At 46.0% G+C, this 15,109-nt stretch overlaps 1 protein-coding gene across 2 annotated transcripts in view; it reads left to right on the forward strand.

Moving 5' to 3' along the window:
• The window catches only part of NIPA2 (NIPA magnesium transporter 2), a 54,794-nt gene extending 39,889 nt beyond the window's left edge, over positions 1-14,905 (forward strand). For both annotated transcript variants that reach the window (XM_082245614.1, XM_082245615.1), the window contains exons 5-6: positions 2,002-2,162; positions 14,186-14,905. In XM_082245614.1, the coding sequence (XP_082101740.1) occupies positions 2,002-2,162; positions 14,186-14,829 (805 nt within the window). In that variant the 3' untranslated portion in view covers positions 14,830-14,905. The remainder of the gene's footprint in view (positions 1-2,001; positions 2,163-14,185) is intronic.
• Positions 14,906-15,109: the final 204 nt, after the last annotated feature.

The raw sequence follows: 15,109 nt of genomic DNA on the forward strand, positions 1-15,109 counted from the left end.
TGAAGAACAAGGAACACACCAGGCAGGTCCGAGATACTGTTGTGGAGAAGTTTAAAGCTGGATTTGGATACAAAAAGATTTCCCAAGCTGTAAACATCCCAAGGAGCACTGTGCAAGTGATAATATTGAAATGGAAGGAGTATCAGACCACTGCAAATCTACGAAGACCTGGCCGTCTTTTTTTTTTTTTTTTTCTTTGGATGTTTAACCTGGTTGAGTTTACCTGAAGGGCACTGCTTCATTCAGGCAGTCCGATTCCCTGTTTGTTTTACCCGAGGGTACTCACAGGAGTTAAAACAGCTATCCACTAGCTCTAGGTCAGATCTCCTGCCCCCCCCCCCCCCTTTTGGACATCTTGGCTTGAGAATGCCTGAGCAAAGTTAACCTTTGTTTTTCTGCTAATCTCTGCATTGGTCAGCTACTGTCCATAATGCATAATCAAATGTAGGTAGAGAATAGTCAATGATAATAATAATGGTTGGAAGTTGCAGCATATCATTGCAAAAATATTAAGCAAAGTCTTGCCTGGCCATAGGACATTTGGATTGTTTACGTGGTGGACTATTTTTTTCTGAAGCCCGACATTGTCATTTTTAACCACCCCCGGCTAGACCTCATATGACGTCATTTACTTTGAGTTTCATCCAGATTTAATTTTGTTTTTCCAGCCGGCGAATTCCCTACATTGTAAGAGCCATCATAGCAGCTGTTTATCTGCTTGATTGCTTTTACAGGCGGCGGAAGGGGACGTTGACCCCACCGCTCTCTGGTGCTTCTCTGGTCTCTTGTGCGATCGGGGAATCGGATAATGAATCCACCAGCTGGTGGGGTATTACCATAGAGCTATGACCCTCCGAAAGCCTGAGATTAATTTATCATTTTTATTTATTTTTTATCTCAGGCTTTCCAGCATAGAGGAGAGATGTGGAACTTGTAGACCCCAGATCTCTCCATAGAGAGAACCTGTCATGCCTTATGCCTATTACAAGAGATGTTTACATTCCTTGTATTAGGATTAAAAGTGATCAAAAAATTAAAACCTTAAAGGGAAAGTTTTCAATTTTAAAAATACAATGAAAAAAATTGTAAAAGCATCCCCATCCCCTTGTGTTTGCATGCAGAAACAAACACATACGTAGGTCACGCCTGCAAATGTAAACGGCGCTCAAACCACACATTTTAAAGTATCGCTGCGATCATTGAAGCGAGAGCAATATTTCTAGCGCAAGACTTCCTCTGTTACTGGAGATTTTTAAATCCCATAGTAGCCATTCCACAAGCGTTAACAATTTTCAAGTTCGACTTGTTTGGTATCTATTTACTCGGCGCAACATCATCTTTCACATTATAGAAAAAATAGGGCTAAATATGGTGGGGTTTTTTTTTTTTATTCATGATAGTGTGTTTTTTTTTTTCCCCCAAAAATACTTTGTGACCTAAAAAAATTGCAACGACCGCTATTTTATTCCTTAGGGTCTCTGCTAACAAAATATATGTAATGTTTGGGGGTTATGAGTAATTTTCTAGCAAAAAATGATGACTTTTACATGTAGGAGAGAAATGCCAGAATTGGCTTGGGTGGCAGGTGGTTAAATTGCATAGAGGAATGAAGGTGCATATGGAACTCTGTGCTCTAAGCTCTAATAATTAGTTATTCTCAATGCATTTATGTGCCAAGAGGTGAGGTTTGTCTGGTTTTAACTGCTGCTGAAATATGCCAAGGAAATCTGTTCATTGGAGTTCCCGAGAGATTTAAAAGAAAGAAAAAAAAAAAAGAAGGGAGGTAATTTGACAAATCAAACACTGACTATGGATGAAATATTAGTTTAGGGTGGAGTAGCTATTTAATGCACCAGCCTCAAGAAATCTGACAGAACTACAAATAAAGCTGTAAATGGAGATCAGCAGATTAATGTGTGTGTTAGTTTGTATCAAACAATAGCCTACATGATGATTGGTTTCTTTAAGATGTGTTGTGACTGCTGACCTCTTCCATTGCAGTGCCATCCTATCCTCCTACTTCCTTAATGAGAAATTAAATCTGCATGGAAAGATCGGATGTTTGCTGAGCATATTGGGATCAACTGTGATGGTTATCCATGCTCCCCAAGAAGAGGAAATTCGGAGTTTAAGTGAAATGTCCATTAAATTAGCAGACCCAGGTAATGTACTTACATGCAGACATTCTGTTTGAGGTGTCAGTGCAGTATTATGTACTCTTAGAAATAAAATTTCACATTGCAAAGCATAATTTCTTTCTTGCTGGATACCAAGCAAGTCTAATCCATAAGGGGTTGGCCACTTAGTACATAGACAGGAAAAGTCTATCTCTGCTGAATGGTAAAAATGTAGGCGATGTGGCATGTATATATTATAAAAATAGTGTATATGTGTTAAAAATAATGAGGTACTTTTGTGTAGATCACTTTATTTTTTTTTTTTTTTAATTCTTTATTTTAACAAAGATACATAAATGACATACAGCGGAGCCGTACAGGTGGCCCGAGGTACAGTGCAATGCAAGAGACAGCATAGATACAACAAGTATAACCGTGCAAAATGTCGTATCTAAGGATATCAAGATGTCTGCCATGTTCAGACTATCCCATCTTGCCAAGGACAATGCAACAAGCCAGATAGCATTTAAAAGGAAAGCAGAGTTGTAGGACAGAAGACAACACATTAGATATTGGAAAGATACATAGCAACAACCTCAATGAATTACAGGTGTAATCACTAGATGAATTCTACTCCAGAAACAGGGAAAATCTGTTTTCAAAGCAACAAATATGAATTAAAAACTAATTTTAAACCTTGTGACAGTAAAGTATTTTATTTAAAAATTCCAATTTTCTCTTTCGTTCATTGACTGACACAGCTCCTAATCTTCTTAACCATTGGGTTACACTGCCCCCTACAGGAGTAGGACACTAGGCAGAAATTTTTTTTAGCTATGCCTGTGGGCAGTCCCAGGGGGTATACTCCCTCTCTCTGCTGTAGGTACTCAGTTTTTTTTTTTCTGTCTAGTCAGGAGTAAGGACCTAGTTCCTTGCTGGTATCCCTGGTCCTGGCAATTTTTTCCTTTTATAAATAGATTTCTCTTACGTCCTCCGACAGTCGCCGCCTCTTCATATTCGTCACATATGGGGGTATTAGACTTTGCTCCGAAGGAGTAGCTAGGCAACAGAATATGTTAACAATAAAGCTTTTAACATATCCCACCCTCAAGGGGTGGTCCCCTCAGTCAATACCCTCCTACTTCCTGCAACCATATCTCAGTTTTAATGTCTAGCTTGTCAGGAGTGGCTGGCTTTTTCTGTGCTGGGGCTTTCTGCCCCAGACTCTTTCTTCTTTTTAATATTTTGTTTGAGTTTTCTCTCTACCTTTACTTAGCTGTTATTTTTGTCAGCATTAGTTAGTTCTTTGGATGAAGAGGATCATGCAGACTGGGTCTCGGGCTGATCCCCCTGATCGCAGGTCGTGGGTCAGTGGCTTCCCAGTCTGCCATCGAGCGTTCAGCCAGGTAACGCTCCTGGCACAGTGAACGACCCATCCCTGTTCGGTGCAGGGATGATTGGTGAGGTGGCTACCTCACTGGACGCTGTGCGGTTTCTTAACCCCCATTTTGTGCGTCTTGAATGCGACTCTCCCTGCCTCATGTGCAGCGGCTTGTTCGCCTGTGCGGGTTCCCCACGCCATGTGAGGTAAGTGTATTTATGTGGGGACCTGTCTGTCTGGGGGGGTGTCAGTCTGGGACTGTGTAACCTGCCTTTAATCACACTGCTTGTCTCCCTATCTCTCGGCTGCATGCTGTGGGCTGCAAGGGGGGGGGGGGGGGAGATGTGTGACACTGTCTGTGTCAGGCTGATCAGTGTGTGAAGCTGTGTGCTGTGGGGCATGTTTTTTGGCATGTTTGGGCACTATACAGCGATCGCTGCGGCGATCTGACATGTATTCTGATACTGGAATGTAATGTGTGTTTTTTACTGCACTGTGGAGCGGCGGTTTCGGCGCCAAACGGCGCCATTTTGCCTACACCCGCTCCGGCCGCATGTTTTACATGCATGGCGGCCATTTTCTTGTAGCCTCCATAGGCTTACATAGAGCGCCCTGGCAGCATCACTTCCTCTTTCCAGGAACACCGATCGAGGCGGCAGCAGCAGCGGCGAGGGTCTCCTCAGGTTTTACCCTTCTGTTCTTGCTATCCATTGCCTGTGTTCAGTTTGCATATTCCCTGTGGGGGTCTTATTGTGCTTGAGTGTGGTGCGGTGGGCTGCGCTTGCCGCGCTTGCTTAAAAGGGGCAGTTAACCCTTTGTTGTCTGGCATTACAGGGGCAATGGATTCTCAGGAGGGAAAATTTCCTACAGCCTTGGTGGAAAGCCAGGGGACCGCTGTCTCCCCCCCAGGGGGGGATTTGGCCACTATTGTGGCTGGCCTTGCTGCTCAGGTGCAGATGCTGGTGGCTGCTCAATCTACTAAAAGGCCCAGAGTTGCTCTTTCCTCTGATTCTGAGGGTGAAGGTGATAGGGCTGTTATGGCGGGGGCCTCCTTGTCGGGGTCCCGCTCCTCTCTTGATCTAATAGGGTCTGAGGTGGAGGCTGAAGTTGAGGGGGTTGATAATTCTCCCCCTGGCTCGCCTGAAGAGCTTGCAATCATGGATGAGTTGATTGCTTCCATAAAGCAAACGCTGCGTTTGCAGGATGAGGTGTGTCCCCCCGCCGCCTTGGCGGCTTATGGGACGCAGAGAAAACGCAGGACGCCGCAGGTTTTTCCCTGCAATGATGATTTTCAGCGCGCTGTTAAGGAACAATGGCGCAATCTACGCAAACCTTTTGCTGTACCAAGTAGATTCAAGCTGCGTTATCCTTTTTCACCTTCCACTGATGAAAGGTGGTGTGTGCCACCCCCAGTGGATCACGCAATTGCGGTTTTAAACAAAGCCACTGCGATTCCTGCAGAGGATTCCCCTGTGTTCCGTGACGCCACGGATAGGAGACTGGAGTCTCTTACCCGTCATACTTATTCTGTTACGGGTTCTATGCTTAAGGCTCTGTTTGCTTCTCTCATGGTGGCCCAGGCGATCGCAAGTTGGACGCAGATGCTTAGGCGCGTCCTAGTGGCCGATTCGGCCTCACCGGCGACCCTGGATATGGTGGATCAAATCCACCAGGGTGTCATGTATCTGTGTGATGCGGACCTGGACCTGGTTCCGTTGGCTGCACGTGTGCACAGTGTGGCGGTGTTGTCTCGCCGCCTGATTTGGTTAAAATGTTGGTCGGTGGACCAGTCTTCACGTAGGACCTTAGCCAATCTACCTTATGATGGGTCTCGCCTTTTTGGGGAGTCCCTGGATGTGTTGATTAAGGGGATCACCGGGGGTAAGAGCACTCTCTTGCCCCATTTCCCCAAAGCTAAGGGGGCTTCTGGGAAGAAGCATGCTAATTTTCGGCCCCCTCAGGGGTCCTTTCGTGCCTTTCGGCCGCACTACAAGGGCAAGCCGTTCAAAGGTCAAGGCTCTCAGAAGAAGCCCTGGTCTGGTAAACAGAAGTCCGGCCAATCCGGATCTGCAGCCCATAACAGTGCGGCCTGAAGGGGCGCCCTCACCCAGTTTTGGGGTGGGGGGACGCTTGCTCGGTTTTCTTCAGCCCTGGTTGGCCCGTGTGCGGGACAGATGGGTTCAGGAAATCGTTCGATCTGGTTACAAGATCGAGTTTCTCTCTCGGCCGGAGAGCAGATTTTTTCCCTCAAATCTTCAACTGTCTCCAGAGCGTTTGCGGGACCTGCACCTGGCGGTGCGGGACCTGAGGGCTCAGGGAGTGGTGGTTCCGGTGCCTCATCGGGACAGATTTCGGGGGTTTTATTCCAATCTGTTCACCGTGCCCAGGAAGGAGGGCAAGGTTCGTCCAATTCTGGACTTGAAGGCTCTGAACCGCTCTGTGCGGGTTCGCAAGTTCCGCATGGAATCCCTGCGGTCAGTGGTGGCTGCCCTGGTTCCGGGGGAATTCATGGCCTCCATCGATTTTGAAGGATGCGTACCTTCACATCCCCATTTTCGAAGGTCACCAGAGGTACCTTCGATTCGCCATTGCGGAGGATCACTACCAGTTCGTGGCGTTGCCTTTTGGTCTCGCCTCGGCTCCGCGGGTCTTCACCAAGGTGCTTGCACCGGTTCTGGCATTGTTGAGGGCCCAGGGCATTTCTGTCCTGGGGTATCTAGACGACATCCTGGTTCGGTCTGCGACCAGCCAGGGTCTGGAGGAGGACCTGTCTGTCACGATGCAAACTCTACAGGAGTCTGGTTGGACGATAAATTTTCCAAAGTCGACGCTGAGTCCGTCGGTTCGTCTTCCCTACCTGGGAATGATTCTGGACTCGGTACAAGCGAAGGTCTTCCTGCCGGAAGACAAACTCAGACCTCTTCAGGAGGAAGTCAGGTCCCTCAGGGACGTTCCGCACTCGTCTTTAAGGACGTGCATGAGATGTCTGGGATTGATGGTCTCGGCCTTCGAGGCGATTCCCTTCGCCCAGTTTCACACGCGGGGTCTCCAAGCGGAGATCCTGTCCAAGTGGGACGGGCGACCTCAATCTCTGGATCTTCAGATCTCGTTGAGTCATCGCACCAGAAGAGACCTTCTGTGATGGCTCCAGTCCCCGATGGTGTCCGGGGGCAAGTCGTTTCGTCCTATCTCGTGGACGGTGATCACCACGGATGCCAGCCTGTCGGGCTGGGGTGGTGTTCTGGGCGTTCTGTCTGCCCAGGGGACTTGGTCGGAGGGAGAGTCTTCCCTTCCGATCAACATTCTGGAATTACGTGCGATAAATCTCTGTCTTCATCGCTGGACGGACCGGCTGCAGGGCTGCCTGGTTCGGGTGCAGACGGACAATGCCACGACGGTGGCCTACATCAACCACCAAGGGGGCACCAGGAGTGCCCGGGCGGCTCGAGAAGTGGCCGACATTCTGTCTTGGGCCGAGACTCATGTCCCGGCGATAACGGCAGTTCACATTCCGGGGGTGGAGAACTGGCAGGCGGACTATCTGAGTCGCCAGACCCTGGATCAGGGGGAATGGTCTCTTCACCCGGCTGTCTTCCAGATGTTGTGCGCGAAGTGGGGTCTTCCAGATGTGGACCTGTTCGCGTCTCGTCTCAACAACAAGGTGAGAAGGTTCGTGGCAAGGATGCGCGACCCTCGGGCAGACGCGTCGGACGCGTTAGTGGCCCCGTGGCATCAGTACAGGCTGATGTACGCGTTCCCACCGATTCAGTTGCTGTCCAGGTTCCTTCGCAGGTTACTCTCGGAACGCAGCACGGTGATTCTTGTGGCACCGGACTGGCCTCGCCGGTCCTGGTACGCAGACCTCGTGAATCTGGCGGTCGACGCCCCTTGGCGTCTACCTCTTCGAGATGATCTACTGTCTCAGGGACCGATTTACCATCCTGCTTTACAGTCGCTGGCTTTGACGGCCTGGCTGTTGAGACAGAGGTCCTGGAGGAGAAGGGTCTCTCTCCAGAGGTCGTTCATACTTTGATCAACGCGAGGAAGTCTTCCTCGGGGAAGGTTTATTACTGTACTTGGAAGGCCTATTTTGCCTGGTGTGAGTCCAGGGGGTTTTCACCCCGCACGTACTCGGTTTCCCGTGTGCTGTCTTTTCTTCAGACGGGTGTTGATCAGCGTTTGGCGCTGGCTACGATAAAGGGTCAGGTGTCTGCGCTGGCCGTTCTGTTTCAACGTCCCGTGGCTTCCAACTCCTTGGTTGGCACTTTTATTCAGGGTGTGCGGCATCTGGTTCCTCCTAGGAGGGATCCTTTGCCCCCTTGGGACTTGAATCTCGTTCTATCTGTGTTACAACGTGCTCCTTTTGAACAGATCAGGGAGATCTCGTTGTCTATGTTGTCCAAAAAGGTCGCCTTTTTGGTGGCGATCACTTCGGCTCGCAGAGTGTCGGAGCTGGCGGCTTTGTCCTGCAAGTCTCCGTACCTGGTTATTCATTTGGATAAGGTGGTCTTGCGACCTAATCCTTCTTTTCTTCCGAAACGAGTTTCGGAATTCCATCTTAATGAGGATATTGTCTTGCCTTCGCTGTGCGCGAAGCCTAAACATCCAAAGGAGGTGAGATTGCGTTCTCTGGATGTTGTTCGGGCGATAAGGGTTTACCTTAAATCGACTGAGTCTTTTCGTAAGACTGACTCCTTGTTTGTTCTTCCAGAGGGTCCTCGGAAGGGCATGGCGGCTTCGGCCTCTACCATCGCCAAATGGATCAGGCAGACCATTGAACAGGCCTATGCTTTGCAGGGTAAGGCTCCTCCTGTTCCTGTGAAGGCGCACTCTACTAGATCTTTGAGTACGTCTTGGGCCTGTCATCGTGGGGCTTCTGTAGCCCAGGTGTGTAAGGCGGCGACCTGGTCGACCGTGCACACTTTCACAAAATTCTACAAAGTAGATGTTCAGGCATCGGCGGATGCTTCCTTTGGCCGCAAGGTTCTTAGTGCGGCTGTTCCATAGGGTCCCTTGTTGGGGACTCCTGGCTGTTGGGATAGTTTTTTGTATCCCCTGGTTTTTTGTCTTTTCCTGGGTTGTTGCTCCTGTTGAGCACTTTGTTTTTTACTGTTGCCCAGCTGGTTTCCTTCCTTTGGTAAGGTTCCTTTCTTTGATGCGGAGACTGCGTTGCCTTTTCGGCGCGGATGCGTTTCCCACCCCTCATGTTTGCACTGCTTTGGGACGTCCCCATATGTGACGAATATGAAGAGGCGGCGACTGTCGGAGGACGTAAGAGAAAACGGAATTTTTGTAAAATCTTACCTGTAAAATTCCTTTCTCTGAGTCCTCCGACAGTCGCCGCCCCCGCCCCTCTTTTGGGGTTTGGTTGTATACTCTACTGCTATTCCACTAAAACTGAGATATGGTTGCAGGAAGTAGGAGGGTATTGAATGAGGGGACCACCCCTTGAGGGTGGGATATGTTAAAAGCTTTATTGTTAACATATTCTGTTGCCTAGCTACTCCTTCGGAGCAAAGTCTAATACCCCCATATGTGACGAATATGAAGAGGCGGCGACTGTCGGAGGACTCAGAGAAAGGAATTTTACAGGTAAGATTTTACAAAAATTCCGTTTTTTCTTCTCCTGGTTTTTTCCCTGTGAGATCTACAATCAACTGCTGAATTGGGCGATGGGCTGGATAATCTAGATCCAGTGGTCACCCCAGCCTGGCCAGCGAACGCTCGCAGACATCAGCTCTACGTTAGGTTGGCCGCGACATAGCCCCACCGAACGGGGACTAGCCTGCGAGTTAAATGCCTTGTGAGGTCTCCTACGACCGGGTCTTGGTTTGAGTCGTGGTGTTCCTCCTTTCCGATAGCCCCCCCATTTCAATGGCGAGAGGTTCTGTCTGGAGAGGTGCCCGCCTGGTTCCTGGTATGGGGAGTAGCGGTCCTTGCCATTTCCTAGCTTTTAACATTGTTAAAAGCTAGAAAATCTACTTCTAGGAAGATCTACCATTGTACGTGGAAGACGTACATTGCATGTTTTGAGTCTCTTGGGGTTCCTCCCTACTTCTTGAGAGGGTTGAGCAGAAACTTGCCTTGAGTACTCCAGTGCAGTCTCTGTTGCTGACTTGGGACATAAATTTGGTGCTCTGTCTTCCAGAAGCCTCCTTTTCGAGAATCTACGATGTGTCCGTCAATGAACGAAAAAGAAAATCGGGTTTTTGACTTACCGTAAAATCCATTTCTCTGATCATTGATGGACACAGCTCCCACCCATCTCTGTAGTTGTACTTCTTATGATTCTGCTTGTAACAACTGAGTACCTTTAGCAGAGAGAGGGAGTATACCCCCTGGGACTGCCCATAGGCGTAGCCAGACTTTCTTTCTGCCCAGTGTCCTACTCCTGTAGGGGGCAGTATAACCCAATGGTTAAGAAAATCAGGAGCGGTGTCCGTCAATGAACATCAGAGAAATGGATTTTACGGTAATTCAAAAGTCCCATTACACTGCTTTGCGTTCTAAGGCCGTTCTGTGGTAACTGACCCTTTTTTTAAGCTTTTACTATAAACCTAAGGTCAGTGACCCTATGTCCAGCCCCCAAACGTTTCTAGGCACAGGGAGCTCAATCTGTCTAGGTCTAAGTACCTATGTTGTAACATTGTGTCCCTATTTTGTTGTGTAGTCTCACCTATATACTTTAGTGTCCCTGCAATCTTTTGTAAGTAAACCATGTGAGATTACTTAATCACATAGTTCCTTGCACCATTGGATATCGAGAAAACATTGCCCTGAAAGTGTAACTGAAGTTCCGCTGTAAAACAGTGAGCAAGCAGGCTTACTGCAGAAGTGACCTGAATCATAGAATTGCGGTATTTTGCCGCCTTTGCTATAGCAAGCAACCTGTGCGTCTGGGGCCCTGTCCTTAAGGCGCATGCACGAGATCGGGAGGCGCATGCTGGGTAAACCAGCTGCACTACTACCTGAAACTTGCTGGCACTGGCTTCAAATGCCCCACCTAAGATGGCCGCCGCTAGCATTTCATCAGAGGCAACTAAGTCAGACATTTGGCAAGTAAGCAATTTATTTAAGTACTGACATTATCTAATTTATTTATTTTATTTTATTTTTTTGGATCATGGGAATTTTTTTTTTTTTTTTTTTTTTTTTTTATTGCATTTTGGAGTAGGAGACTGTAGCTCCTCTTTAAAAGGAGGCCTATTTTTCTTTAGCTTCTCCAAATCAGGCAAGTTGAATCTGGTTACATCCACACTCTAGTGTTTAGTACAGTTTCCAGCAAAACACATCCTCCACTGGAATAAATGGTTCCACATGTAAAACACCACAACAGCAACACACACAAAGTGGAATGAACTTTAAAGCAGTATTAAACCTAAAAACAAAAATATATTGGTTGGCAGCTTACCAATTCTTAGATGTTGTGGCTCAATTAGATTTTTTTTTTTTTTTTTTTATAGGCGTTTTCCTTTTTTATTTTCACCTTATTTATTTTTAGCATTATTTTTCATACTTCTTTTAACAGACCAACAGTCCAAAGTAGCAGTTAGGGTGTTGAGACTAATCCTTTAACAATGGCAGCAATTTATATATGTAAAACCTTTATTCTAAAAGAAAAAGCTGTAAATTATCTAACGTGTTGGCTGGAGTTCTGTCCATCTAAATCTGCTGGTGTATCCCTATCCTTTCTATCGAGACTGGCAATGCTGCTGTCCAAAGGTGTCTGCTTTACTACTTTATCCAGAATGCAGACAAAATAAATCCCAGTACACTTATTGAAAGTTGACCAGTTCAGCAGGAACCGGCCAGACTTTGTGGTACTGTCTGCTCAACAGAGGCTAACTTCTGTTTAATGGCTTTGCTGGAAAACTAGCCTTCAATCGGTGATTGCAGCCAATGGCTGCAAGTGCTGATCAGTATATTCTGGTCAGGGGCTCCCCCAATAGCACAGCAGGAGAAATCTCTGCATTACATACCATTGTGTTTAATGCAGGGATTTGTCATTTTTTTTTTTTTTTTTTTTCTCAACCAGCTGATCCACACACACACAGACACACACAGACACACACAGACACACACAGACACACACAGACACACACAGACACACACAGACACACACAGACACACACAGACACACACAGACACACACAGACACACACAGACACACACAGACACACACAGACACACACACACAGACACACACACACAGACACACACACACAGACACACACAGACACACACACACAGACACACACAGACACACACACACAGACACACACACACAGACACACACAGACACACACACACAGACACACACAGACACACACACACAGACACACACAGACACACACAGACACACACAGACACACACAGACACACACAGACACACACAGACACACACAGACACACACAGACACACAGACAGACACACACAGAGACACACAGAGACACACAGAGACACACAGAGACACACAGACACACACAGACACACACAGACACACACAGACACACACAGACACACACAGAGACACAGACACGGATTTGATTGACAGCAACAGGAGCCAAGTGGCTTCAATGTCCAGTGAGGAGAGAGCAGCACTGCTACTCTTGGGCACAGCGCTGTATCAAGATCAGACTCGGGTAATGTCCATTGAGGAGGGAGCGCAGCGCTGCTACTCTTGGGGTACAGCGTTGGATCAAGAGCTCTGGATTGGAGGGCTGGGGGGGGGGGGGGACTAATCCAAAGAAGGTTTTTTCTATCTTAATTTTAAAGCGGAGCTCCAGTCGTTTTTTTTTTTTTTCGTTTATTAAAAGTCAGCAGCTACAAAAAGTGTAGCTGCTGACTTTTAATAAAAACACACCCTCACCCGTCCCATGATCCAGAAAACGGCTGCCCGAACCCTCAGTTCTCTCCCTGGCACTGGCATTACAAGTGTGGGCACCTGCCTGTGACAGCTTATGGCTTCACAGCCAGGTGTACACTGCGCATACGCAAGTAGTGCTGCTCCTATTCAATGGCCAGGCAATCTTCTGGGACCTGTGATGTTTCCCAGAAGATGGGAGGGAGAGGGAGAGAAGAACTTCTGCTCAAGTCGCCTAGGTTACCGGAGTGGGAGCTGTGTACCTGTCAAAACTAGGTACCCACTCCCCTTCAAAAAAAAAAAAAAAAAAAATGACATGCCAAATGTGGCATGTAAGAGGGTGAGGAGTCCTTAAAGCTGAGCTTCCACTTTTGGGTGGAACTCGGCTTTAAGGTAAAAAAAACATCTGCCTTTACAACAGTTTTAAGTTTTTTTTTTTTTTTTTTGTTTCATTTGTATGTTTTTGTTTTTCTAATTAAACTCCCTTTCACTTTCCCCATTCACTTGTATAGACCTGTAAAGGAAATCTGAATTGTAGAAGCTGTGCCCAAAAAATGCAAGACTAATCTATTCCCCGTTAGTGACTTACCATGTCTTGTTCTGTGCTGTGTCTCTGGGGTAAAAATCAAGAATTATTAGTAAAGGTGCAGAAAGCACAGATGGATGAAATTAATCAAAAAAAGCAGAGCCCTCTCCTGTAGGCCCTCAGGTACAGCTTTCTCTCCAGCAAGAACAGTGAGCAGAAGAGTATTGACTTCACCAAATCTTACTCCAAGTCCTGTGTGATGGCAGTGCCTCTCACACTGCAATTATACAACTATAAGTCTATGGAAACATGCGTGTACATGGGTACATTCGCATACCAGGAAGTGCACTGCGGTTTTACAGGAGGAATTCAAAACTAAATGTAGACCTTTCAGATGTTTCCTATAAGATAGCAGATCTTCACTTTTTGAGTTCAGGTCCTCCTTTAAAATATCTAGGCTTGGCAGATGTCTTGCTGTAACTGAATAATTCAAATTATGAGACCTTGCATAGTGAGTATAGAAGGCTTCATTTAGCATTTGAGGGATGAATTACTCCAAGAACCCCGTGTTGCCACACAGCGACTTTGACAGGTCAGTTTTTATTTTTGCACCATGAAAAAATTGAAAATGTTTTTGTGAGGATGTTTCCAACAGGCTTCTGAAAAATGGAAGTATAGTGTGCTGTGCTGTTCTGAGTTTCTGATCTGAAAAAAAAAAATTCAAACAGTGGAACTTTTGGTTCAGAGAACTCTTGCTGTGTATCATTTTTTTTTTTTTTTTTTTTTTTAATCATAAACTCCTTGCAGCTGTTTCTATAGTATGGAACAGTGTGTGATGCAGGGATCTGTCAGGGTTTTTTTTTTTTTTTCAACCAGCTGGTTGACCAAAAAAAAAAACTGAACTTGTATACCCAGCTTAGGTCAGGAAATGTTACTGGCTGGATCACCAGGTAAAACAAAGGTAAAAAGCGCAAAAAAAAACCTGATGCAGCCACCACATATAAGGCTTGGTAAGCTGCAACATATTGCACTTTTGTTTTTGGGTTTATTACCACTTTAAGGAAAGGGGTGCACATGAGTGGAAGAAAGAGCGAAGCAGATAATTTGTATTCTGTGTAATGCAAGAACATGCATTTCAGCCAGGCTTCATTATAATTGTGTACAGTACATGGGTGTGGGTGTAGGATATGAAAGAATGCATATGTGTGCAAATACACAAACGAAATAACAAATCTGTTTCTACAGTAAAAAAATAGAGATACATAATGCACTATCTTTCTTTTTTCCTGTTTTTTAGGTTTTGTGCTATTTGCAACAGCAGTTATCATTGTATCATTGATTCTCATTTTTGTGGTGGGACCGAGTCATGGGCAATCCAATCTTTTGGTGTATATTTCCATCTGCTCTGTCATTGGAGCCCTTTCTGTTTCCTGTGTCAAAGGATTAGGTATTGCTATTAAAGGATTCTTTGCTGGAGAACCTGTCCTGAGGAATCCCTTGGCCTGGATCTTATTGGTCAGCCTTATAATTTGTGTAAGCACTCAGATAAACTTTTTAAACCGAGCTTTGGATATATTTAACACCTCCCTAGTGACTCCAGTTTACTATGTGTTCTTTACCACCTCAGTGCTTACATGCTCCGCCATTCTGTTCAAAGAATGGCAACATATGTCTGTTAATGACATGATTGGGACTTTCAGTGGATTCTTAACCATTATTATTGGCATCTTTTTATTGCACGCCTTCAAAGATGTTTCTTTCACTTTATCCAGCCTTCCTGTTTCCCTTAGAAAAGATGAACGAATCATGAATGGGAATCTATCCAACAATATCTATGAACACTTAAATGGGAATGAAGAGAGCTCTCTTCTGTGTGAAAATGAGATTCAGATAAATGAGAATACCGCTTCTCGCCGCAGCGGAAATCTGGCATCCTTTTAAAATGAAATGTTTTCTCCACTACTGGCAATGTTCATACACAATATTAGCCTCATAAGGGTATTGAGTGAATAATAAACATTTCAATTGCCAGTAACATTTTGCTCAGTGACCACATGTAATGAGTTGTGGGTAGCTGTGTTACCGCTGTGCTGCTCCCCATTGTTTGGACCAAACCGCTTTATCAAAGGCATTTTAAACATAAAAAAAAGCCAAAACTTTAGAACCATTGCAGGGACATCAAAACAGAAACATCAAAGTTATTGTGGTGCAACAATTAAAT

The sequence above is a fragment of the Pelophylax lessonae genome (assembly GCF_965119305.1).
Source record: "Pelophylax lessonae genome assembly, chromosome: 2".
Taxonomy (NCBI): domain Eukaryota; kingdom Metazoa; phylum Chordata; class Amphibia; order Anura; family Ranidae; genus Pelophylax; species Pelophylax lessonae.